This window comes from Podarcis muralis, chromosome 2 (assembly GCF_964188315.1).
Source record: "Podarcis muralis chromosome 2, rPodMur119.hap1.1, whole genome shotgun sequence".
In the NCBI taxonomy this organism is placed as follows: domain Eukaryota; kingdom Metazoa; phylum Chordata; class Lepidosauria; order Squamata; family Lacertidae; genus Podarcis; species Podarcis muralis.
This window is the reverse complement of record NC_135656.1, coordinates 32,008,281-32,034,294: the sequence shown is the minus strand read 5'-3', so window position 1 is coordinate 32,034,294 and position 26,014 is coordinate 32,008,281. Positions and strand designations below refer to the sequence as shown.

The following is a 26,014-nucleotide window of genomic DNA, read 5'->3' as shown; positions in this document are numbered from 1 at the left end:
AAGTAGTCAGGAGGAAAAAAAACACCCCTCCAAGCCCAGTGTGTTATTTCAAGAAAAATAGATAGCCTAGCTTATATCTGTCTAGACCCACCAACCTCTGATCTAGAAGTCTTCCCTCATTCTAGAAGTGTGAACATGATTATTTTCCATCTGCTTCTCAGGGGCATTATCTATTTTTATGTTTCAGGTTTGGAAACCTAGCACGACAAATAGATGCCTGAGCTGAGGCTGGATAGAAAATTAGGCTGTTGAATAAGCCTCAGAATAAAATAAAAATAGCAGAAGAATGAATTTTCAGAGCCATAATTCCTGATGCAACAATATTTTGACAACAGAATAAATAGCTTTATTCACTATGGTTGTAACAGTTCACTAGAAAAGCATAAATCCAGATTACATTGACATGACATCCACATTGTATTACATTAAAGTGCATTTACATGAAAGCAGGGACAAAAGTGACTTCACTTGCTTCAAACCTGTCACAAGCACAGTCGTACACAGCCATATATTGCACGCACACACGCACACGCCGACAATTGAGACAGACAAATCCTGCACGAAACATTGCCCATAGCACACAAGAGCTTTGTTCTCCTGGAAACCCTCTCTCACCACTGAGCTGCTGCAGCAACATCAGCAGCAGCTGCACTTTTGAGAATGAAGAAGGCAAACCTCTGAGCGTACAGTAACGGTTGAAGGGGGCTAGTTTTGTTGAAGTATGAAAAGAATTGCATAGACTCTGGATAAAATAGCGTAGAAGGGACTGACCAGAATGGATCATTTCCAAGCATCTTGTGCTCACACACCCTCATCACATGCCGCAGGGTGGTGTGTGCCTTCAGCAATTGTGTGTTGAAGGGGGCAGGGGAAAAACAAGGCTCTTGGTCACTACTTAAAGGTCTGTTGCATCATTCAACCTATTTGGTTCAACTGCTTTCACTCCTCCTCCAAACGGATAAAAATATAGATCTTTATATACTACGTATTTAAAAAGAGAATAAAAAATAATTTGGTACTTTCGCTTTATGTAGTAGAGAACCCAAGTTGGTTCTTTTGTCTGTTCGGATACCTGAATGCAGGGATCTGTGTGCGAGAGTATCAATGGACCCACACTTTCCCCTGCACACACAATCTTCCCCATTCATCTTAGAAGGGCATACTGCGGACCTAGGCTGCATATCCTGATACGTGTGCCGCATCCCTTGAAAAGAATCAGAACCTTTGTCCATTCAAGAGATGCTATGTGTGTTCTTGAGCACATGCAAGTCTCTGGATCAAAGGGTACGTGTGTAAGCTGCTGTAGCTCATTTTCATTTGCGGACGTGTTCTCCTGCATCAACCCTTTTGCGCACATTTGCATTCACACATACATGTTTACATACATTCCTTATAGAAAACAGCTGGAGGGGATAACAGAAAAGTCCATCAAATATAGAATAGTCAAATGTCATCTGGCACTGTGTAAGTTATAGCCATGTACCGAACAGAAAACAGTGTCGTAAATTTTACTTCACAGAACTGCACCAAGGGGTAGGGGGTTCTTTTTATCCCTTGCAGTGAGCATAGAAACTTGTGGAAATGTTGTTAATTGTACACTATGCATAGTACATTTCTTCTCTAGAGATTTTGCCCCCACCCCAAAAAAAGATACATAGATACATAGTCAATGAGAAGGTGATTGGGTTTTTTCCTTGTTTTTTGTGAACAAAGGCGTTGTAAGCAGCTTTCTGTCTTGAGAAGAAATGTATGAAGCCAAGACTCAAATTGTCCCAGTAAAAGGATTTTCCTTTGTATCCCTGATTTCTGAAATCCTGCACTTCACAAGCTAGTTAAATTTATGTCCCTTAAAAAATGACACCTGGTAGGAGCTTGGACAAAGGAACATCATTCCTCCCAGCATTTGTGACAAAGTCCTGTGAGGTGAAAGCAACACTTCCCTATGGCTCTAGCTTCCCATTTCTTAACTCCTTTCTCTCTTTCTCCTTTTCTCTTCTAAATATGTAAGCTATGATCCGGAGGGCTACTGAGCTCTGAGTCGTTTATTATTACTATTTTTATCAAAATGGCAGCCCCACTCACTCCTTGACAAATAGCTTTTGAAGCTCGGGGAGTAGGGAAGTTGTTAATATTTAGTTCTTTGCTTTTTATTTCACAACAATCAACATGTTGCTTTCTAGGACTGGAAGTGTAATCCACACTGCAGTTTAATAATAAAGAGTACAGCATTTGCTGGGGGCATGGGATTCTGCTCCCCCGCCCCCAGCACAGTCCAGAAGCAGATGTATGGTGTTGAATAAGCTCTACATGAGTCAGTGCAGCAGAACACATGTTTCCTAACCATCTTAAATCAACAGGCATAGCCAGAATTCTGCAAAGGATCTGCAGCTGAAAGAGGACAAGGAGACTGTTCCGTACAAATAATGTACTGGGTTTAGAAATAAATAGCTGATGTATGCATGTCTAGGAGAATACAAAATAATAAAATTATCAGGCAAACATCTGGCCCCTGCCATCAAATACATTTTAATTCAGTAGCCTTATGAAGTTCTCACTAGATCAATGCTTATCTTGATTAAGGAACTTGATTAAGGAACATATTAATGAAATTTTGGCTATGTTGAGGAGCCACCTTTGGACTGCCCCCCCCCCCCCAGAAGCTGACATGCCCTCCCTTGCAAATGTTTTATGTGGTACAGCTATCTTAGCCTACCATTTTTTAATTGTTTCATCAGGGCATCAACCTGACACCTCATTTTGGTGCTCAGAGCAATCATTTCCTTCTCATAATGTAGGTTAACTTAGATCTTGGTATCTTCACCCAAAATACTATGCATTCCAGATCAAGATTGATCTAAGTTTTGTGAGGTTGTTTTTGCCTGGGTTTGGCCATCAGCTCCTACTACTAAATTCAGAAGAATAGAAGCTTCTGCTAAATGTAATGTTATCAAAAGTAATAATCAGCACATTCCCCCTTTGGTTAAACATTATGTTAGAGATTAGAAGTCTCTTGACTATTTTCTTAGTGTCTTGGCAATGCTCCTATTCATTCCTCCACATGCATGTGAGGAGGAAGTGCACTTGTTGGCCTCACCCCCTCCATCATGTCCCCATCAGCCCCTCCCTGCATCCCTCTGCGTGTTTGAGCAGAATTTCCCTAGGGAGGAGCCTGCTTTCTCTGCTGCAGAAATTGCATTTGACTGTGTAGAGAGCAACACAACTACAAGCTGTTGGGATCACAATGTAGGGAGGGTGCTAGCAACTGTGTCCCTGCTCTCTTCACTCAAACACTTGGAATCACATGAGAGGGAATGAGTGAACAGGGCTAATATCTCACTGCATTTTTAGGGAAAGAACCATCATCTTTGACAACTGGCAGAATGCGCCCAGTCATCATTTAGTGATCTTGTAAGCATGTGACAACCAATTTTCTAACTCCGTGAGTTGGGACATACATGCATGGATTTGACCTCATTTCTGGGCTCAGAGTGCATGGCAGAATTGTTTTACCATCCTTTTCCCACTAAGATTATCACGTATCCTCATCAGTCTCCCTTCATCAATCTCCCTTCCACTAAGAGCCTGACATTTTCCACATACGCATGGTGTAAGGGATGGTACAAGAGCAGAGGAATAAGCCAATATCTGTCTATCATGTCATCTTACCCATCTAGTGAGCTTGCAGGGCATGAATATAGTGTAGTATAGTAACAGGCTGGCCAGACACTTCATGTTGAAGGCCAGGTTTCTGCCTGTGGCTGCCACTTGGTGACCCCCTATGTAAACCATAGGATGGGATTGATGCACAACTCAAAATTCTAACCTCAATTCCTTATATCAACTATCCGCATATGTGGTTTTTCATTCAGAACTAATAACCCTAAAACACCCACCTGTGGAAGAACCTCAAATGCCTCTAATTGTGTATGCAAGTCCTTAGAATCATCGGCCCATCTTTAAAATACTTTACGAAGGAGCAGGTTAGAGCCCATGTTAATTGTGAGATGACTGTGATTAACATGCATTAAGTCGTAGTGCGAATCCCGGAGCAAGCCTAGCGGTTCTTTCAAGTAAGGAGATGCTGTGAGTTAAACTGCTTTCGCCTCCCCTAACACTGTGCTTCCAAATGAAACCCATCTCACCTCTGCAAACAACCCGACCTCTGTCCCCACAGGGTGCCATTTGCTGTCTGATTGTGACTCTCAGCAGCTTGTGAAGTAATATGTGGACAGAGACAGGAGAGCTGCACCACTGGAGTTTTAATCCCAAAGAATATGGGTGCCAGGAGGCAAACCTACCTCCTTTGCCCTCCTCTTTTTCCTTTCAACCATTCTATCCTGTAATGACCAACAATCCCATGAATGCCTCAAAATGGAGGTGGTACGGTGTTTAGTGAAAATGCATTTGGTTAGCACCTTTTTGATCACACAAGGTGTGGCCGCTCCCCCTCCTCCAGGATCATCTGGAACCTGCAAATGTTGGAGGCTCACGTCTAGAAATGAATACCCATCACCTGTGTTTGGAAGGGCTTCCTCTATAAATGAGGGTCTGTTCTTAAAGCTGAGTTGAGCAGGGAGCACACAAGGATTGCTCTTTTGGCCTGCTGGAACTAAACATCACTTTTCTCCAGATGTCATTTGAGAAGAGCAGTTGTGGAGTTTCCTGGGACGGACTGCAGTGTCCTTCTCGGTACATGTATAATATTTCCAGTAAAAAGGACAATGAAAACAAAACTCATAAAAAATCAATTTAACAAACCAAAAAGTTATTGAAAATTGTACAGGTTATCAAAATTAGATTAGGGTTGAGTCAAATGATCTAAACACATGTGGAAAAGAATAGGTTTGGAAACCTATTAGAGACAACCAAGTCCCTGAGATTTCGCCTTGCTAAGCCATTCCTCCTTAAGCACACAAAGACATGGAAGATACATTGAGGTGCACCACACACACAAAAATAGACGGGTATTTCCTCTGCATTACGGGAACATTTATGTACACTTCCTCTCTAGTTAAAATACAGTTTCATCGAAGTGAGCATTTTCTTGTGATGCGTAGTGGGACCTCTACATGTGTTTAGAAGGCCATTTGTTTAGCTTACAGCAGTAGGTATGCCCAGGCAGCTTAGCCTGAAGATCAACCCCATTTTAAGTGGGGAGAAAGGTTTTTAAACAAGCCAGCTTCCAAAGGGTGATCTCACAAGCTGGTTGGCCTCCAGTTCCCAAACAAGATGGCCCAGCCCTAAGCTAGTCCTATTTCTAAAATAAATTAAGTGTTGAAATGTTCTGACTCCTCCTCTAAATATATGGCATTCGTCCATGTCGCATTCACACACAGGTTTCTGGGTTAGTTACAACTTCCCCGTTCTTTTCGTCTTTCAGAAAGTGTTCCACTTCAATAGAGTCCACCTTGGCGTTTCCAGATTTGTTTAACTCTTCTCTTTCAGCGACATCTTCTTGTGTGTGTGTTTCTGCTGGTTTTTTAATACAGAAGGCATTTCCTAGAGCCAGCACCAAAGCCGAAGTGACCACTTCAACGCCAGCCATAATAAAAACATACATATATTTGTGTGTTGCGTCCAAGACTTTCCCTGGAAGAGAAAATTCACAGCTTCATCAACAACATGTTCAATCAAACCCATTCTCTAAGTTCCCAACTCTCTTAATTTGAAGAAACATTTTCAATAAATTTAGAATCCCTATGAATTCTGATAGCTCTTTATTTTTAACTTTCAGTATGGTACATGTGAGTGCACTACTTCTTGGCTGATTGACAAAGCTGGCCTGTAACCACAACCACTCCACCTTGTCCCTGATCCTCAGTCTGCTCTTGCACATGTCTTTGTTCTTCTGAGCATGCTTCTGAGTACCAGTTGCCAAGAAACAGAGGAGTGGATAGTGTTGTTGGGTCACTGGTCTGATCCAGCAGGCTCTTCTTATGTTCTTAACGTAGCCATGTGGCCAGCATGACTAAGCCGCTTCTGGCACACCAGAGCAGCACACGGAAACGCCGTTTACCTTCCCGCCGGAGCGGTACCTATTTTCTACTTGCACTTTGACGTGCTTTTGAACTGCTAGGTGGGCAGGAGCTGGGACTGAACAACGGGCGCTCACCCTGTTGCGGGGATTCGAACTGCCGACCTTCTGATCGGCAAGCCCTAGACTCTGTGGTTTAGACCACAGCGCCACCCAAAACTAAGCCTGTTGTTCATTGCCTCAAAATAAAAGAAACTGCATCCCATGGTAATTGCCATCACTTTTCTGTCTTTCCCCATAAACCTGCCCCATCCCTTAATTGACAAACAGCAAATGAACTGAATGTAACATTTACCTGCTGAAGGTGGTCCAATTAGAACGGCCATCGCCTCCATCAGGAGAACTAAACCAATGGCACTGGAAAACTTCTGTGTGCCAACAATAGCCATGAGAACTTCAAACTGAAGAGCACCAACCATTCCATAGGAAATGCCAAAGAAAATGCAGAAGACCACCAGTCCATCATAATTGTAGGCCATGGACCCCATGAGATCAGTAAAACCATTAAAGAGCATAGAAAAGCTAAAGAGGTAGACACAACGGGGCCTAACCCACTTCAAGCCAGCCACTATTCCACAAATGGGCCGTGCAAAGATATCAATCATTCCAAGAATGGTCAGAAGTAAAGCTGATTTGCCATCTGGGTTCTTCATATCCTTAGCATAGCTCACCACAAAGACCGGTGGCACAAATAAGCCCAGCACCATGATGGATGCAGCTACTGTATAGATTACGAAGCCACGATCTCTGAAGACACTGAAATCCAGTAGCTTTTTCTTGATTTGCTTCTCAGGGGCCGCTTGGGAAGCGTCAGGTTTTTTAGGAGCTTCCAACGGTCTCATCAGAGCTCCACAAACACAGCAGTTCAAAAGCAACCCCCCCAAGATGAGAAATCCTCCTCGCCATCCATACACATGCTGTAGTTGCTGCCCCAAGGGGGAAAGAGCACAAAGAAACACAGGGCTTCCAGCTGCAGCCAACCCATTGGCCAAAGGTCGCTTTTTGCTAAAGTAGCGATTCAGCATGATGAGCGATGGCTGGAAATTGAGTGCCAGGCCCAGTCCTGAAACAGAACAGATGCCAGAGTTTAAATCAGGAACAACATTCAGCATATATAACAGGAGTGCTCTATACTGCAGGCGCTGCAGGTGAGCAATTCACAGCTCAAGATACAAAAATAGCCCAGGATACGGTTTGGGGTATGGCCAAAGACATCAGCATATCTTTAAGGGCTGCATGCTCCTGTCCAAACCTGTGCAGGAAGACTAGCCTCATATAACCAGCCTCATATAGCCAATATGCTTAAGTCTAATTAATGTATGAAAGGGTTAATACCATAGAGTAAGCTATCCTGCCAGGCTTAGGGTAATCAAGCCTATTGCTGCCCCTCAGTCTACTAGAGAACCCCCAAAGAGATGTGAGCTGGTTGTTCCAGCTCAACCACATGGCTCTCAACCAAGTACTCTTGAATTCCTATACCAAGAATGTAGGAACTTTTACCACTTTGGAACTAAGCTAAGTTTTACCACCTGTGCAACTTTTCTGAATGCTGTATGGAAAAGCACATCAAGCTGACCTTTGGAGAGTTTGTAAGTAAAACATTTTTAAGTTACCAAAAGTGTGGTCTTTTTCCCTGCTGGGGAAGTGGGAAACTTTGGAAGGAATTTAAAAGGGCAGATTTTAAGGTTTTACAGTCTATATATCCATGAAACATGGAAAGGCTTGGATCAAGTCTGGTAAGATTCACTGCATCTTGATTTCTTTCCTTTTTTTCATTGGCTTAAAAAAGGGGAAAAAATACAGACAGCAAAACAAAGAAGTCTAAATTAACATTGCCTTCTACCAATAAGAAATAATAATAACTATTACAATAATGAATACTAAAATTACCTTTACTTCCCCTTTTAAACTTCTATTCTGGTTACTATTCTATAAGTATATTCTATAAGTACTATTCTATATGTTACTATTCTATAAGAATCTATTATATCCTTTGCTGTCCCATGTATTATTTTATTTCCCAAATTCAACCTAACCCTCCCCTCCTCCCCACTGCTTCCCTTCACCTGTGTGAGATCTTCCCATCACAATATATATTTTTTCTAGTTGCTTTGATAAAATAGAGTAACTTGAAAACTGTTAAATTATAATTACTTCTTTTGTCCTTACACGCTTAGCACTGCATCTTGATTTCAAGGGAAACTATAACCTGCTCATACCTGGACTAGCTCTTTTCACACATACAGAACCAGTCTTGCTTTGTGCCTATTATAAGGGGAAGAAATATTCCGTTTTCTAACTCACCAAAAAAAAGGAACCATAGTAATCACATAAATATATGAGAGATCTCATTTGATTTCATTTTGTACCTGATGCTTATCAATCACAGATACACTTATGGGAATGAATGCAACCCCCCCCCTTTTATTATGCATTTATGATTATTTGTGTTCATGATGGTGTTGGGACACCTATACACAATCCCTCTTTCAATACTGTTTCCACCAACAAAATTTCAGGGCGGACATACCACTTTATTTTCAATCAGTGCATGTTCTGATTCAACTTCCTGCTGAAATCCTGTATCTTTTCATACCACAAGTGTTCCATGTTTCCCATCCCCACCCCCATGCAATAACGTTGGGGAATCGTCGCTGAACAACAAATAAAACAGAATGATGTGTGGACAGTCCAGTATACAGTGGTACTTCGGGTTAAGTACTTAATTCGTTCCAGAGGTCCGTTCTTAACGTGAAGCACCACTTTAACTAATGGGGCCTGCTGCTGCACCGCCGGAGCACAATTTCTGTTCTTATCCTGAAGCAAAGTTCTTAACCCGAGGTAATATTTCTGGGTTAGCGGCATCTGTAACCTGAAGCGTATGTAACCCGAGGTACCACTGTAGATCCATCACTAATGCACTGATGCCTTGATGCAGTCTTGCAGAACCCACCTGCAAAAACAAATCCAGTTTGGAGGGGCCCTACGACCAGCAACAGACTCACACTTGCAGCTACATGTGGACAGTTGTGAGCAGGGCACCTCACTGACCTGGCAGAGGAACCAAGAATGGTAACGGATGTTTGACTGCAAGGAAGTGAGAAGATGCCTGAGGCCAGTCAACAAAGAGAATGTATATGGTAAAAGGAGTGCTTTAGAAAATGTCAGGAAGTGGTAGACAGAAAGGGCATTGCGAATGAGAGACCTACTTTACACCAGTGCATGCAATGTGAAACTGTACCATTTAAGAATGCCATTAAAGGATCAGTGCTCCCCTACATACACGTGTCCCCACAAATACAAAACTAGCACATCAAAGAGATGCTGTACCACATGCCCCCCCCCCCCTCCATTGGCTCACCCTCTCTCACAAGCTATTGCAACCAGTAGCATAGCTACATGTAACACAGTCAGCCCACTGGCTGGGTTCTTTGACACTGGAACTTACCGGTAATGACACCAGCGGTAAGGTAGACCTGTATTATATTAGTGGAGTAGGAAGCAGCGATCATCCCCAATGAGGCAAAGAGGCCTCCGACCAGCATAACAGGACGGCAACCAAACCGATTGACACACATACTGCACAGGGGCCCTGAGCAAAAGAGAGAATGCGTAAGATGTTTGTTTCTGTAACTTCCCAGATCATTAATATATCTATCAGTTGCGGTTTGTATTTCTTCTCATAAGGCCCACCCAGATTCAGTTGTCTGAAGACCTTGAGTCTGAAGACGTCAGATTCCATTTTCCATCTCCTTTTCATTTGACCAAGGCTCTAGATTCCTGGTGCTTACCCAACACATCTGGAGGATACTTGAGACTGTTAGCTTTCTTTTTTTTTAATGTGTACAGATATTGGTGGCCTTCACGTTTCCATTATAAACCACACCCACCTGCCCCACCCCTGGCACCATTTGTGATACCAGGGATGGAGCAGGTACCAATGTGACTACCAAGGAACTATTGGGAGCTTAAAGCAAGCTCCTGGTAGTTCCTTTGCTGTAGGTCAGCGTGAGTTCGAGCCCAATGGATAGATGTGAGTTCAAGCCTGTCAGTGAGTTTAAGCCCAGTGGATCTGTTGTGCAACCAAGTTCCCCTTGGAGAATTTAATCATGTGGCTGACCCCTGCAGAAAGCAGGCTTGAACTCACTGCCCATGACAGAAGGTGAGTACCATGTGGGTTATCACACCCACCTGCCAAAGTTGTCCCATCTGGCCCCAAAAGGTTCTCCACTCTATTTTAGATCATATTCAGAGAGCTTTTACCAGTTCTGCTGCCACCTGAGCCACGACAGGTGATCACTAGGAAAAGACCCTTTTCAGTGTGGCACCCCAGCATTAGAACCTGCCACCTACATGGATGTTTTCCCAGCACCTGGAATAGATCTTATTACTATTTTGAACTTTTTGACTTGTGCTAGTCTGCCAACCTAGCAGTTCGAAAGCACATAAATAGGTACCGCTTTGGCGGGAAGGTAAATGGCGTTTCCGTGCGCTGCTCTGGTTCGCCAGAAGCGGCTTAGTCATGCTGGCCACATGACCCGGAAGCTGTACGCCGGCTCCCTCGGCCAATAAAGCGAGATGAGTGCCACAACCCCGGAGTCGGCCACAACTGGACCTGATGGTCAGGGGTCCCTTCACCTTCAGTCTGTTTTATTCCAACTAGTGTATTTTAATGCTGCCTTTATAGACTTGCTTATTTTTAATGCCCTTGTTTTCTTGGTTTGGGGAACAAACTATTTTATTGTAAAAACCACCCTTTATAATATATATAAATATTAAAAATAAAATAAAATCAAGTACTATGCTTCTTTGATGTATTTACTACCCCAGTTTTAGAATGTTGTAAGTACTTACCTGTTCCATAAAGCATAGCCAATAGAATGGAGGAGATCCACGCGGTGTCACTGTATCCAACACCAAACTCCCGGATAAGCTCTTTAAAGAAGACGCTCATGGCCTTTGGGAAGGCATAGGAGAATCCCGTGATGACAAAGCACCCAAAGAGAACAGCCCAGCCCCAGCCGCCATCTGGGGCTTTAACTCCGCTAGGACCATCGTCAACCACCACAGCTCCCATGATGAGATTTTATCTGTTTCCTAAGACATAAAAAAAATGTATTTAAATATTCCATCAGTACCATAAGATATGATCAGCTCAGTCTTGGTTATGCAATGAATAATTTTAATACAGTAGGGTCCACAAAAGCGGACTTCCTATGGAAGGCAAGGCTAGCTTTTTAGATGAAGTGGTCTCTTATGCAGAAAAAGGTCTGCCCTATTCCCAGCAGTGGTGACTGGTGCCCATTGGGATCAGTAGGGTGGAAGGCAGGGATCCCAAGAGCCAACTTGCTGAGTTCTATAAGGCCAGCACTGAAACTAAGGTAGAGGAAGCTCTGACAAGCAGTGAACAACCCTTGGACTAGTTGAAAGTAAGGAGACAGACAAGTGGGGGCTAGCTGATGGCAGACTGACAGTGACCCTTTCTCCCTAGTGGACCAGTCCCCACTGTCTACCAGTTATTGTTGCATTAACATCTGTACAGCTGTGTACTTGGAGAGTGGAGCAGAAAGTGGGAGGTCCTTTTTGAGCAGGATTTGCAGAAGACAGAAACGGGATATTTATAGAATTATAGAATTGCAGAGATGGAAGGGACCCTGAGGATCATCTAGAGGTCCAACCCCATGGAATGCAGGAATATGGAGCTGTCCAGTATGGGGAATGGGGAGCGAACCTGCAACCTTGACATTACCAGCACCATGCTCTAACCGATCAAGCTCTCCTTGTTGCTATAATATTCTGTCTGTCTGTCTGTCTGTCTGTCTGTCTGTCTGTCTGTCTAATGCAGTAAGTGTTCAGATGTGTTTCTCCTATGAATAGATCTTCCAAAGGACAACTTCCACCTGGCTTCACCCAATTCTACATACTACACAGGAGAGTCATTTCTTAAACCAGCGATAACTGTAAATGTCAGCATGCAAAATGTGCATGAATACAGTACTATTAGAGCAGAGAGCTGTGCCCTATTCCGAAGTTATACTCACGTGTAAGGCCGCTGCAAGTACAGAGCTGCACATAGTCTCCCCCCTCCCCATATGGGCATACTGTGAAGGCAGACATTCTCACTGTATGTGAGGGCTTCTTGGCACAGGCCTGCTCACACATTGGTCTTACATACAACCGTGACATCTATCTATCAATCATTTATTACACGGTCACAGACCTGTTAAACTGTAAGGTCCAAATAATGCTTTAGTTGTTTGGTTTTGTTGATATTTTTCCAGTCATTAAATATGTGGATAAATTTATATACCCACATTTACAAACAGTGGCAAACTTTAACACACCCTGACCTATTTGTTTAGGCAGAATTTTCCAGGCTCATAAGATTCATTGACGGCTCTGTTTTATTATGTATTGATACTTTGCTGAATGTTTTGATGGAGTCTCCTTTTCAATCAATGTATTTCTTTGTATTCCTGATCATAATGCTTTATATAGTAAAATAATAATAATTATTCAAGGGGGTAAAGAACTACACAACTTTGATAAGACATCTGAAAGCAGCCCTGTGCCAGGAAGTTTTCAATGTTTGACATTTTATTGTGTTTTTATATGTGCTGGAAGTCACCCAGAGTGGCTGGGGAAACCCAGCCAGATGGGCAGGGTAGAAATAATAAAGTAGTAGTTGTTGTTACTTTTATTATTAAGATTTCCATTTCCTTTTAAAAATGATTTTATTGTATTTAATGTACAGTGGTACCTTGGGTTAAGTACTTAATTCGTTCCGGAGGTCCATTCCTAACCTGAAACTGTTCTTAACCTGAAGCACCCACTTTAGCTAATGGGGCCTCCAGCTGCCGCCGGAGCACGATTTCTGTTCTCATCCTGAAGCAAAGTTCTTAACCCAAGGTACTATTTCTGGGTTAGCAGAGTCCGTAACCTGAAGCGTATGTAACCTGAAGTGTATGTAACCCGAGGTACCACTGTAAACTGTTTAGGGATCTCACATATTAAGCAGCACATAAACATTATTAATAAAATAAATTAATACATATATTGTTAATTCTGTTTCTTTTGTTTAATAAATTTATCCAGAACAGATTAACTTTCTGTTTGGCTAATGGCAAAAATCACTTAAAAGTCCCCAGCTTCAGAAGGGTCAGGAGCTCAGTGGTTGTGCTGCTTTGTATGCATAAGGTCCACAGCATCTCCAGTTTAAAGGATCAGGTAGCAAATGATTTGGAAGACCTTTCTCTTTCTGAGAGCCTGGAGAGCTGCTGCCAGCCAAATCCAAGAATACTGGACTAGATAAACAAATAGTCTGATTAGGTTCAAGATACTGTAGCTTCCTATGTCCCCACACGCTACCAGGTCAAGGAACAAAGGCAGTGGATTCAGTTATTTGCTGTATTAAATGTCTATCCTAATGCTTGCAAGACAATGGCCATGAAATTACTGCATGCTATATGATTCATTTGACCCTGCAAGAGCTGCAAATCAAGTCACTTGATGTCTAGACGGCTGAGTGATGAGTATGTGATCATTCAGAGTCCTTTCTGTGACATTTAGGCCCAGGGCTGCACAATTTACAAGAAACAATCTCACGGTCAAGCTCCAGAAATAAACCTGGCAGAGCCTTCCAGAGCAGATCTATTGCATGAAGCTGCTCTTTCAGGAGGAAAACATCCAAATGCTTTTCCTTCATCATCTCTGCTGGAGAAGATTCGGTTACAACAAATACACAGGCTGTCTTGAGCTGCATAAAGTTAGAACATGAAACCGGCATGAAAGCAACACTCCGATTATAAACGGCACGATCCAAAGAATGAGGCGACATGTTCCATGTGCCCGGGGAGACTTTGGGCCTTGAACAGCAAAACAGTCACCTTTCCATAAAAAAAATGAAGGGATGCTGAAGATGCCCACATTTTGGCAAGTGTCATTATTGTACTGTAAGGCTTGCTGTTTTATTACTGCAACAAGAAGAGTGAAAATTCTTTTTCCCAGTATCATGCAGATCCTTACCCAATATACAGTGAAACCACATTTTCTGGCACTGACGTTTGACTTCCTAGACGTACTCCTAACGTATATCCTCTGAGTCTCCGCTAGTGAATTTACAGTAAGGGTTATCTGAGGTCCCTCTCTTAACTGCCCAACAGAGTTTATGCTCTTGTCAATCAAATATCCATCAGCAAAATGTCTAAGTAGGCAGATGGGCTATTAAATCAATCAGTGTTTAACAGCAGTATGGTGGGGGGGGTTTTTCTAGAAAAAAGGGTTGGATTTGAACCATCACTCACTATCACAAGAAGCTGAAAAATAAAAGTACTAACAAGGGAACAAATGCCTAAGTCCACCATCTGAGTTATTGCTTTAGTAAAGTGGGAGGGGGGGGGAAGCAGTTTTCTCAGAAAGAAGCCCCTGGCTTTCTCACATGTTCCGCCAGCCTGCCAATTAAATTGTTTGGCAATTCATCATGGTATTGCTCCTGAACTGTAGCTGCAAAAGCCAGTGCTACATAATGCTTTTATCAGGTTTTGTTTGTATATGCAAGAGTACCAGGTAATTTGCTTGCTATCTGGCATGGGTGCACTTTCCAGGGACAGCAAATCTATATCTGAATCTAAATATATATTGGCTCCAGACAGCTTCACTAAAGATAAACAAAAGCACTCAGTACCCATAAGCCATCGGGTCTTGCTGCAGGAGACCTTTATGAAAATCCTTTCCCCCTTCCTCTCAAAAACAGATCTGGTATTGGAGGAGATAAGCTATTCTGTCCCCATAGAAACTTGCATCCATCCATGCATACACCTACTCACAGCCAGCTGCTCATTCTTCTCCTGCACCGTTCTGCCTGACAGCAACTCAGGCAGAAACCCAGCTAACAAACTTCCCTATGTACATAGCATATGAAGAAGACTTGGCATTCATCATCACATCAGTCATTCATCGGTGACAGGGTTCTCTCCATCCCCCACCCTGAGCCCTTTCTCACTTCCAAAATGCAGCCATCTGCCTGCCAAGTGAAATGACTTAAGGCAGTGGCTCCCAACCTCTTCGCCCACCCCCACCCCAGCCCCACAGACTACTACAAAATCGCTGTGGGCCTCAGCAGATCACGGAAAGATTTTTATGTCTTTTATGGTAATGGTGTTGCGCTTTGCTAGGGGCTGCTTTTACTTCCTACTCTGTATTACAATTTAAATTCTGTGGAATTTAAAATGTAATATAATAAGATACAACAAATAAAAGAAGCAACAAAAATGGAATGAATGAATGAATGAATGAATGAATGAATGAATGAATGAATAATGTGGACACGCCATGGACCACCTGAATGAAACCCTTTGGGAACTCCTGACTTAAGGGATTTCCTTCAGCTGGATATTTTGCCATCCTATCCTCCATCCCCAGGAGTAATCTTCATCCCTGAAAATCCTCTAGCCAGGATACTTCTGAAGTACGACACCATCTTACTTCTAGCAATGCAGCAAGATGATGATCTCTGACCTGTATTCAACCACTGTGCATCGCTTTCTTGCTCACCTCTTCAGGTAAGCCAGCAGCTGATAGTTGGGTCATTGAGGGAAGGGGACAGTCTTTCAAAACAGAAGAATATCTTGGCGCGGGAGAAATTATGGAGAATTGGTGTTTTTGCGTGGCACAGTTTTAGTAATGAGACTTTTCTCCTGCTCTCCCCCTTCATCTATACTTCATGCTGTTTAAATCACTGGCTGTGAAAAGAAAGCACTGCCTTAGGGCTGCTTTAATGAATGCTTGGGAACATTTAAGGTGATGGGATGTGCAACTGCCCTGTGTTTTGCAAGTGCTAACTGCAAAAAGCGTGTTACGTCATCCATTCTGAAAGAGCTCCAGTGGTTTCTAACTTTTTGCCAGTGTGGAGTCTTAACCTTTCAGGCCATAATGGTCTGGACCCAGGATACATTAGGTATCACCTCATATATGCATAGACACACACACACACACATACGTACGTACGTATGTGCTTAGGGTCAGGAATGTATCTGGTACCTTCTATCCTATGGAACTTGCCATCTACTCAGTTTCCTCAGATTCACAACTTTAATGAAAACATTAAAAGCCCGATTATTTCAGAGGGATTTAGGATCAGAGTCGTTTGCGACTGGACTTACCGTAATTGTCAGGGGTCCCTTTACCTTTACCTATTTGTTCTTTAGTGTTCTGCTTTTTTTAATTGTACTGATAGTTGATTGTTCTGTTTTTCAATTTATTTCATTTTACATTAATTTCTTGGGTGGGGGGTACCAGCTTTGCTCCTGAAAGTCAGGATATTTAGAGCTGGGCCTCCCCTAATTACCAGAGAGAGAGAACACACACATGTGAGGTGATCCCTTGAGGGTCTGTTTTCAGCCAGAAGGGTACAATAAACATTTGAGAGATGGGGAAGCAGGAATGATCTGCTAACATCTGCTACAGTTGTGGGATTATAAATTTTCATTCCCTGCTCTTCTTTTATCTGTTATATCAGGCATGTCCATCCGGTTGATTGCGATCTACCGGTCAATCACGGGGCGTCCCTGGTCAATCCTGGTCTATCGTGTGATCCTGAGTGATGCCCCCCCCAATAAAAAAATTAAAAAGCTCAACAACTTAGGCGATTTCTCCCCCCAAAATAGCTCAGCAACTTTGTTGTTGTCTCCCCCAAAATAGTTCAGCAACTTTGCCCCCCCCCCAAAAAAAGCTCAACAACTTTGGTCAATCCAATGGGTAGATCACTGCCAGTTTTTTTTATAGTGGGAGTAGATCACAGTCACTTGGGAATTGGACGTCCCTGTGTTATATCAACCATCTTATCATTCAAAAACGTCCCTATTCCCCATCCTCCTTTGTTTCATCTTCAACTCAACTTCCAGGTTTTACCTTATAAAATGTGAATGTTCCTCTTTTCCTTTCCTTCAAATCAGCTCATTTTCTCCTTCCTCATCTTCCAACTCATTTTCTCCTCTGCCTACGAATAAGGTACTGAGGTTGCGATACAGTACCCAATGCCATTGAACTGAATGGGGCTTCTGAGCAGACAGTCTAAGATTGTGCGACAAATGTCCTCTACAGGAATAAGAATTGGTGTAATGTGTAACCAGAAACTCTGGCCTTTATCAGAATTGTCTACCTATAAATCCCTGCCCATTTCCCCCTCCAAATCATGCAACACTAATTTTCTACTGTGCATATCCTTGCCAAGACAATTATATGGGAGTTCATTAATTTGTGTGATTTGTCTCTCATTTAACACATTAAATGAAAATGAATTATGAACTCCCATGTGGATTTCAGCAGAACACTGATGCCATTTTCCAATTAAGGCTAAGCCTATTCCTAGGAGAGTTTAATTCAAGAAACACATTTTTAAAGAGGAATGACACATGGGATTTGCTTTAACCCAGAACTAAAGACATTTTCCTTTATTGTTCCCCATACAGATTCTGTCATATCAAGTTGTTCTTTACCAGTGCCAAAAAAGAGACAATTCATAATAAGCAACAGTGGCTCAAAATCTCACTGTAGAGGGGAACAGCTGTGTCCACTACCTGCCACTACTTTAATCAACGAAAGCTTCAGGGGTTGTAAAATTTGGGAAAGCCACCCAGGATTTTCCCAAACCCCAGAGGTGGGGAGCATATTTCTGGTGCCTGGAGATATAGAATCATAGAATCATAGAGTTGGAAGAGACCACAAGGGCCATCGAGTCCAACCCCCTGCCAAGCAGGAAACACCATCAGAGCACTCCTGACATATGGTTGTCAAGCCTCTGCTTAAAGACCTCCAAAGACAGAGACTCCACCACACTGGTCACAACACAAGTGAGCGTAATGTATGAAAAGAAAAGCTGACTTCTGGTTTTTCCTCATTCATCCATTATATTTTGGCGGCCAGAATGTTGCTACTGCACAGTACAATTAAAAAGCAAAGGGAAAAAAATCTATTTAGAGATCTAAGTCCTAATGTATCCCCAGACTATGCAGCTCCTTCAACAAGTCTGGCTTTTTGTTTTGTTTTGTTGTATTTTGCTTGTGGGGTCCAGTACAACTCTTACAGCCTATGCATGCTTAATTAGAAGAAAATCCCAGCCATTATCATGGGACATGCTTCCAAGGAAGTGTGCACATATTGAGAAATAAGAAGAGCCAATGGCCCATCTAGCCTAGCACCTTTTTCTCACAACGGCCAACCAGGTGAGCAGCACATTAGTACCACACAAAGAGTGATCCGCAGTCCCTGATGGCGTACCACATCCAATATTGGAAGTAGTACACAAAAGCATCATGACTTGTAGCTCCTGGCATCCTTATCCTACAAGGAAAATCTCTGTGCAGATTGTGCTGAGCAGGGGGCTTTAGTTCTACTTTTATTGCACACACATCCCCAGGGAGTTCAGGTACCGCACGTGCATTGTTTTTTTCTCCCCGTTGTCTCTGTAAACAGGAGCAGGGACTGCCCCAAGGTCATGCAATGAGCTTTATGGTCGAGCAGAGATTTAAAACCTGCATCTGCCTGACCAATTTCAGCACTCCATCTCATAACGCCAACGCTGACTCTCCTGTACGTACTGCAGAGCTGTGGTGTTATTACGCAATAAAGCACAGCCATTTCAAAGCAGAGTTATGTAATGTTTGTGCTCTCTGCACAGTGACCAGCACGCTACTGGCACTGAAAGAATGTTCCAATAGAAAGAACAGGAGGGTTCTTTTAAAAGCATATTAATTCTAGTCTACTAGGTAAGAAAGAGTTACAGGTGGTGTACATTGACACTGAATGAGAGGGACTGGATTAATGTAAAAAAAAAAAAAAATCCTTCCAGTAGCACCTTAGAGACAACTACGTTTGTTATTGGTATGAGCTTTCGTGTGCATGCACACTTCAAACACGGCTACCTATCTGTACTAAGCATTAGCCTTGGGTGGAGGTTGTTTAATTGGACCTCATTTTTAAAGCAACTAGAATTTTATCTCCTCTATAACATCATATAGGGGGACATCAGTGCCCACTTTGCACATGACCTTCAAAATTCCCCAAGGCCAGTCCTGCATGCAGGGCTAGAGTCAGGGCTTGCTTACAGCGAAGCTCTACTAGCAGCTATTGTGAATGTCAGGACTATATGCCCGTGAAGACATGCAGGGATTATATATCCCTGAAATGGGTGCCCTCATCCACTTGCAAATAGGGAGCAGGATTTGGGTCAAAAATGGGATTTCTAGGGTGGCTGGAGCACCTCTCGTTTTAGAAAAGAATCACTGCTTTCCTTTAAGGACTTACCACTACACTGTGCTTCACAGTCCCACAGAATAGGAGGTAGACAACTTACCAAAGGCTTCACTGTGCCATTTAAAAAACCACCAGTCTTAAGATACCTTAAACACCAACAAATATAGTGTGGCATAAAATATGTTGCTGTAGTGTTATTCTACCTGTACTTTTCTTGATTGTCTATTTCATACCTAACTTTGTTTTATTTAAATAAAAGTGTTAAAATAAAATTTCGTGGACCAGTACAACCTACTTCATCCGATGCATTAAGTGCTCTCAGTTGCCAGTCGGATAAACACACAAACACACACACACAGGCACGTGGGGAAAACTTACACACCAAAGATCAAGCAGTGCAAGGGGTAAAGTCTGCATTTTTTAATGCAAAGCTGCAAAGGCATGAGTGCGGCATCTGGCAGCGGAAACCTCTTACGAGGATCACGGTGGATCCAGGAGAGCATCTGAGAGGAGGAGGCGCATCTGAGGGCGGAGGGGGCTCCGCTTGGAATGCGGTTCCAATGGGGCTTTGGCTCCACCCCGGAGCCTCCACGCCCAGACCACGAGGGCTGCTGGCACAGGCTGGCTAGAGCACTTGGGGACGTCTTCCCGCATGCAGACGTGCAGGACGTGACAGAGGGGCAGACCGGAAGTGCCGGCTGCAATTACCAAGAAATACACGCGCTCACCTCGTGGTTGAGCCGGGGAGAGAGAGAGAGAGCGGAGCACTTGCTCTAGTATAGTATTGCATTCCCTGCCGAGAAAGCGCGCGTAGCCTCAGCCATCTGTAGGAGGGGAAAATCAACGCACACATTCTCCCTCGAAACCGATTTTAAGATCGTTATCTCGATAGCGCAAAACCTGCTTCAGAACCAGCAAACAGGCACGCGGATGCAACGCTTGGCAATATCTAATTGGGGTCAAGTTATAATTAAACAGCCAAACAAGAACAACTCTGTCCGATCATCTGCTATATGCCGTTACCAACCCCGGAGCCGTTAAGTGGTCACATAATAAGGCTATTTAGAGGAGAAAAGTCGCGTGGGGGGGCGGGGGACGACTCCTCTCCCTTATAATAATCCAAGCACCATTGGTCGATCTGAAGGAAATCAAATTATTCTGTTACCCCCTCTGGCTGTTAAGAAAGTAAGGCGCAAGCCTCTGAAAGTTTAATGGCTTTGCAGCCAAGACGACCCACGCGCCTTTTTTTAATATCTGCTCCAAGAACACCGCCGTTATACATTTAAATGCTTTATAACCCTTATGATTCAATCCATTTATATGAAAGGAGGGAGAGAACTGAACTCACTGCTTTTAGGAGCCGTGCTCTTAACGGGCCGAAGCAAATTCAGTGAGGACGCTTTTTAAATTCAGCCTCCCGGGCTCTTCAGTTTGGGTAGCGTAACGCGATGGATCAGACTGTCAGAATACAGAACATCCCCGAGCTCCATGGTCCATTCCACAGAATACATAGAAGGCGGCTTCCCAAACTGCCACCGGGCGTCTTATTTTTCAAATGTTGATCTGGCAACAGCGGTTGCCTAAGGTCATCTGCAGCCAACCCTGCCTCGCCTTTACTTCTTGTTGCAACTGCACCGACTAAGCGACCAATGGCTACTTTTAGAATATAATATTCCTCTTGGCGAGAGCTGCCCATGGAGAGCGAGAGAGCACGTGCACAATAAAAGGCCGGAAACAAGCGCATTACTGCCTTGTGAGACGTTTTCACAAGCTTCTCCACCCCCCACCCCTTTATTCCCCCAATTCTCCTTGCCTGCAATCTGAATATAAAACCTACACACAGTTTTTAAAAACAAAAACAAATACACGCCCTTTAGATTGCACATTAACATTTACAAGCAGCACTGTCCCTGTGTATTAAAAAAAGGCGTTCTTTTCAACGTTGGTTAAAAACACATACGCATATGCAGGCTGTACTCTTGACACCTCTCTCTGGGTTGATCCTAGCCATCAGATTGTAGCACTTGGCAAAGAAGTCGCATGTACTGATGCAGCCAAGGAGCTTCCCCTCAGTCCTCATTCACACAAGCGCATATTTACAAACCAACACACAAATACAGGGTAACCTTACCAACTGAAAATGGAGGAAAAGCAGGCTCCAGAAATGTGCTTCTGCTCCCCAGCCTGTTGCCTAGAAACAAAAGACGGAACAAATGGGGATGGGATGTAGCATTCACTTCAGGTTGACTCAGTTGTGAGTTGTTCCTGAGGGCGTGCTTGACATCCTGCCTCTCACTATACATTGGACCCGTAAATCACATGAAACAGCTCAGGCCTATTGCTTTCTCTTAACTCAAGTGCTCTCCCCATGTAGGTAGGAACAAAAGAAGTTGTGGCTTGAGTATGCAAAGTAGTTTGTTCACCCTCCTCTTTCCTGCCTTTGCAGCACTATATCAGGAAGTAAAAATATAATGCCCTGCTGCTGTTTTGCATCATTTGGGCCATTTTAATAAAATAAAGCAAATTCTTAATTACTATTCCTATCATAGCAGTATCACCCGTAACTTTAACCTACATTGACAATAAGATCCATAGCTAGATAACATGACTTCTTTAAAATAAAAGAATGAAGAGCACAGAGAAGACAACAAAGGAAGTGCTGTAATCCTTTTTCAAAAGAACTTATTGAAAATCTTTCCATATTTCACTTAGACTTGTCAACAGGTTTCAATTATATCCTAGGTGATTATCCATTTTTTGTTCAAGTTTTTGTTCATGCTTATTCTGTGGCAGAATCCCAACGGCCAATTTAATATCACAGACTGACCCTCTCTGTTCTTTGTTGATAAGTTAAAGCCAATATTATACCATTAGCTTATAATATAAATATAATAATCTACACAAATCAATCACACTTGAAGTACAATTCTGGTCACCTCACTTGAAAAAGGATATTGTGGAGCTGGAAGATGTTCAGAAAAGGGCAAACAAAATCATCACAGAGTTGGAACAACTCCTCTATGAAGCTGTTTAGAGAAAACTATATATGAGGAGATATGATAGCAGTGTGTAAATTATGCATGGTGTTCTGGTGTGCCATCTGGAGTGGGGCGAGGGTCGTCCCCCCCCCCATGAATTTTCAAGGAGGAGGCGTGCTTCCATCACATGGCCCCAGCTCCCTCAATTGCAGGGGCAAGGTGGCATGTCTGATGGTGCTGAAAACGTGGGTAAGGAAAAGTTCTCATGGACCTCTCATAACTCTTGAACAGGGGTCAGCAAACTTTTCCAGCAGGGGGCCAGTCCACTGTCCCTCAGACCTTGTGGGGGGCCAGACTATATTTTGAAAAGGAAAAGGGGGAAAAATGAACAAATTCCTATGCCCCACAAATAACCCAGAGATGCATTTTAAATAAAAGTACACATTCTACTCATGTAAAAAGACCAGGCAAGCCCCATAAATAACCCAGAAGATGCATTTTAAATAAAAGGACACATTCTGTTCATGTAAAAACACGCTGATTCCCAGACCCTCCGCAGGCCAGATTTAGAAGGCGATTGGGCCGGATCCGGCCCCCGGGCCTTAGTTTGCCTACCCATGCCTCTTGAACATGTGGGTAGCCGATGGTGCTGAATATTGGAAGATTCAAGATAGACCAAAGAAAGCCCTTCTTCACACAATGCACAGTTAAACTATGGAATTTGCTCACACAAGAGGCAGTGATGGTCGCCAACTTGGAAGGCTTTAAAGATTAGACCAATTCAAAAAGCAGACAAACGAACCATGCTGACTATGTTCCAGCTCCACAATCAGAGGCAGCATGCCTCCATATGCCAGTGGATGGGAAACTGCAGGTGGGGGGGTGGGGGTGGGGAGGGAGTGCTGTTCTGATCAGGTTCTGCTTGCAAGCTTTTCATGAGCATCTGCCTGAGCTGGCCACTGTGAGAACAGGATGCTGGGTTAGATAAGCCATTGGCCTGATCCAGCAGGCTCATTTTATGTCCGTAAGTATAGAGCTACTCAATACTAAAAACAGAAGAAACAACATTAAGGGAGAAGGCAAATATTAACTTATTTAGGGGCCACATCACTGAGGCTAGTGTAGACTTATTCCGATTGTTTTCTTTTTATAAGATCAGATGTAATCTTCCACAAATGAGCATTGTGGGGATGGGCTTCCTAACCTGCTCCCCACTAGCCTTTTTTTTTTTGTTAAAAAATCCTCTCAAGTTGTTTTATGCCCTGCAGGGGGAATGATACAGGAGGCAAGTTTGGGAAGGTTCTAAGCAACAACAAAAAACTACAACCCTACTCAAATGGAAAAGGGTTATCGAGTACAGGTACTTGCCTCTACAACAACTTAAGAGGTTTGCTAAGGGCAAAATACTACGTGACACCATTCAGGAAGTCGGGCCGCTCTTTGTTTCATATATTAACTTTCAGAACCCAGACACGCCCACAATCACACTCACATATGTCCTTCTGGAGACACTCCCTAGCCTAAACTGCATATTTACCACGTATAAAATAAAACATTAGTTTGTACATTGAAGGTGACTCCTGCATGCAATGAAGTGCTAAAGAATGGCTAACACAAAGTGGCTATATGTAACACTGATGGTTATATGTTTGTGTGTTTCTTTAGGGTTGTTATATTGGGTGTTCTATTTGTGCTTAATAGGAAAAATCCAATTTGTTCAGGACTGCAGACTTAATTTCCCAAATGAGAAGTGGTCACTGCATGCTAAACTAAGGAACAGAGTATTTATTTACCTTATTTTCAAAAGCTGGAGAATGCCAGAGGCGGGATATAGTTAATCTTCCAATGAAATAGCCCACGGCTTTCAGCTACAGCCCATCACCACTCAGTAGAGAATGGTGTCCCACTGCCAGTGTCAAAATACAATTCTGACTACCAGTCTAGTCAGCGTTTGTTCATGGAATGGAGGAAGATACTATCTTGTCCTTAGTCTCAGGTAACAAAAGATGTGGCTTCCTTGCTGCTATACTTCTGCTATGAACCCAAGGTGGAGAACCTGTGGCCTTCTGGATGCGGTTGACTAAAACTCTCCTTGCTTACCTAGTGTGGGTTTTAGTAATATTTTGCAGATTTAAATTAATATTGCATGGCTTTATTGGGTTTTTAAAAATTATTTTGTGAATTACTCCATGTGACACATTGTCTAGTGTTTTCTGAAACTTATGCTTTAAATGCAGTCTCTCTTCTTTAAGAATAAGTAAAAAAGAATCACCCCTAGCCAACATGACCAATAGTTAGGGATGAGGGGAGCTGCAGTTCGACAACATATGGTTGGCCACAGGTGAGGTTTCCCACTTCTGAGGTAGACATTTCATCACTTAACTTGGTTATTTTTTTTGGGGGGGGGGTGTCCCGTTGTCAGACTTTTATAGTAATCAAGGTGTCTGGAAATATATGTGTACCAATTTTCCCCCTTTTTGTTGTTGTTTATGGGATATCCCAGTTATGGGATAACTGTGCCCTGGGATTGAATAAAACCTGTGGAAGGGTGAATGGATACATAGTTTTCACCTTTTAGTGTACAAAATGCCTTGCAGGTCTTTTCTAATATTGGGTGACACCCAGTGATGTCTGCCAGCTTCTACAATGGAAATCTGCTTGCACAGTGGGACTTCTGGTTTCTCTCTGCCAGCTTCCCCCAAAATCTGCTCTGTAGGGTCCCCCAACCCCGGATTATGCAGGTGCAGGGAGTAGGAGATAAAGGAGAAGCTCTGTTGCCCACTGTTGCTACGCTGGATTCACAAAAAGGACCATAGCATATGCTAGGATGAAACACAGTAACTCCTCCTCACCATGCTGAGGAGGAATTCAAACTGAGGGCTCACAGGTCCAAGCCCATTATAATAACACTGGTCTCTCCCCTATAACTTGATGCTATCTGCTACTCTGTCTGACATTCACTTGACCACAGCACTGCTAATTTGTGAGCTTCACTTCCTGGTTAGCAAAGCCGACTTTCCACTACAACGTTTCCACAATTAATTCTAATTCAAACTGAAATCTGTGTAGAGAGGGGGGAAAGACATTTGGTCCATCTCCCACAGAGGCATTATTTGGCAGCTTTGTATTCTGAGGCCAGAGCCTGGTCCACCTCTGCAGGGACATCACTTCATAGATGTCAAAAGAAACCTTTGTCTCTGCCACTGGTGACCTCTGTTATTTACCAGAGGTTAATCCTCCCCTGCTCCACTTCCATCCTCTTTCAACATCCCCCTTCTCTTGAAGCAAACATGTGGTTCTTCTGCCATCCCCCGCCCTGCAATCTGCCCTTTTGGTCCTGTTTGATAACAGGTTCCATCAACCTACTCCTCAAATCTCCTCAGTTGCTTCCTTCTCTTTCGCTTACTATCCACAGCATGTCCTCAGGCTTTTACTGAGTGATATTTACACACACACACACACACACATATACGTATATGAAATTTTATCTGAGCTGAAAAGCAATCCACACACAGATTCTCAATCATCTTTACAGCAGAAACAAAAAGGTTATATTTATAGGGGTGCTAAAAGGGAATGACTTAACAAAATGTCCCAGTGGCTTCCTGGCTTAGCTAAGATTCATGCTAAAGAGGTATGGGTTTCATCAGCAGGTGAGTTAGGGAGGCAGACTGGGAACCCTGTGTACACTGCATTGTGCTCCAAGATGGAGGAAAGGTGGAGTGCAACGTACTAATCAATACAATGCAGA

At 43.1% G+C, this 26,014-nt stretch overlaps 1 protein-coding gene across 4 annotated transcripts in view; it reads right to left on the bottom strand.

The window, feature by feature from the left end:
- Positions 1–323: 323 nt before the first annotated feature.
- SLC16A3 (solute carrier family 16 member 3) overlaps positions 324–26,014 on the bottom strand; it is a 31,026-nt gene continuing 5,335 nt past the window's right edge. Inside the window, exons 1-5 of one of the 4 annotated variants that reach the window (XM_028716294.2) lie at positions 21,417–21,597; positions 10,889–11,131; positions 9,483–9,626; positions 6,330–7,097; positions 324–5,589 (exon numbers count right to left, since the gene is read on the bottom strand). In XM_028716294.2, the coding sequence (XP_028572127.2) occupies positions 5,327–5,589; positions 6,330–7,097; positions 9,483–9,626; positions 10,889–11,111 (1,398 nt within the window). In that variant the 5' untranslated portion in view covers positions 11,112–11,131; positions 21,417–21,597 and the 3' untranslated portion in view covers positions 324–5,326. Of the gene's footprint in view, positions 5,590–6,329; positions 7,098–9,482; positions 9,627–10,888; positions 11,132–20,633; positions 20,916–21,245; positions 21,364–21,416; positions 21,598–26,014 lie in introns of those variants that run through there. The other 3 variants (XM_028716307.2, XM_028716299.2, XM_028716289.2) reach the window with 3 other exon arrangements.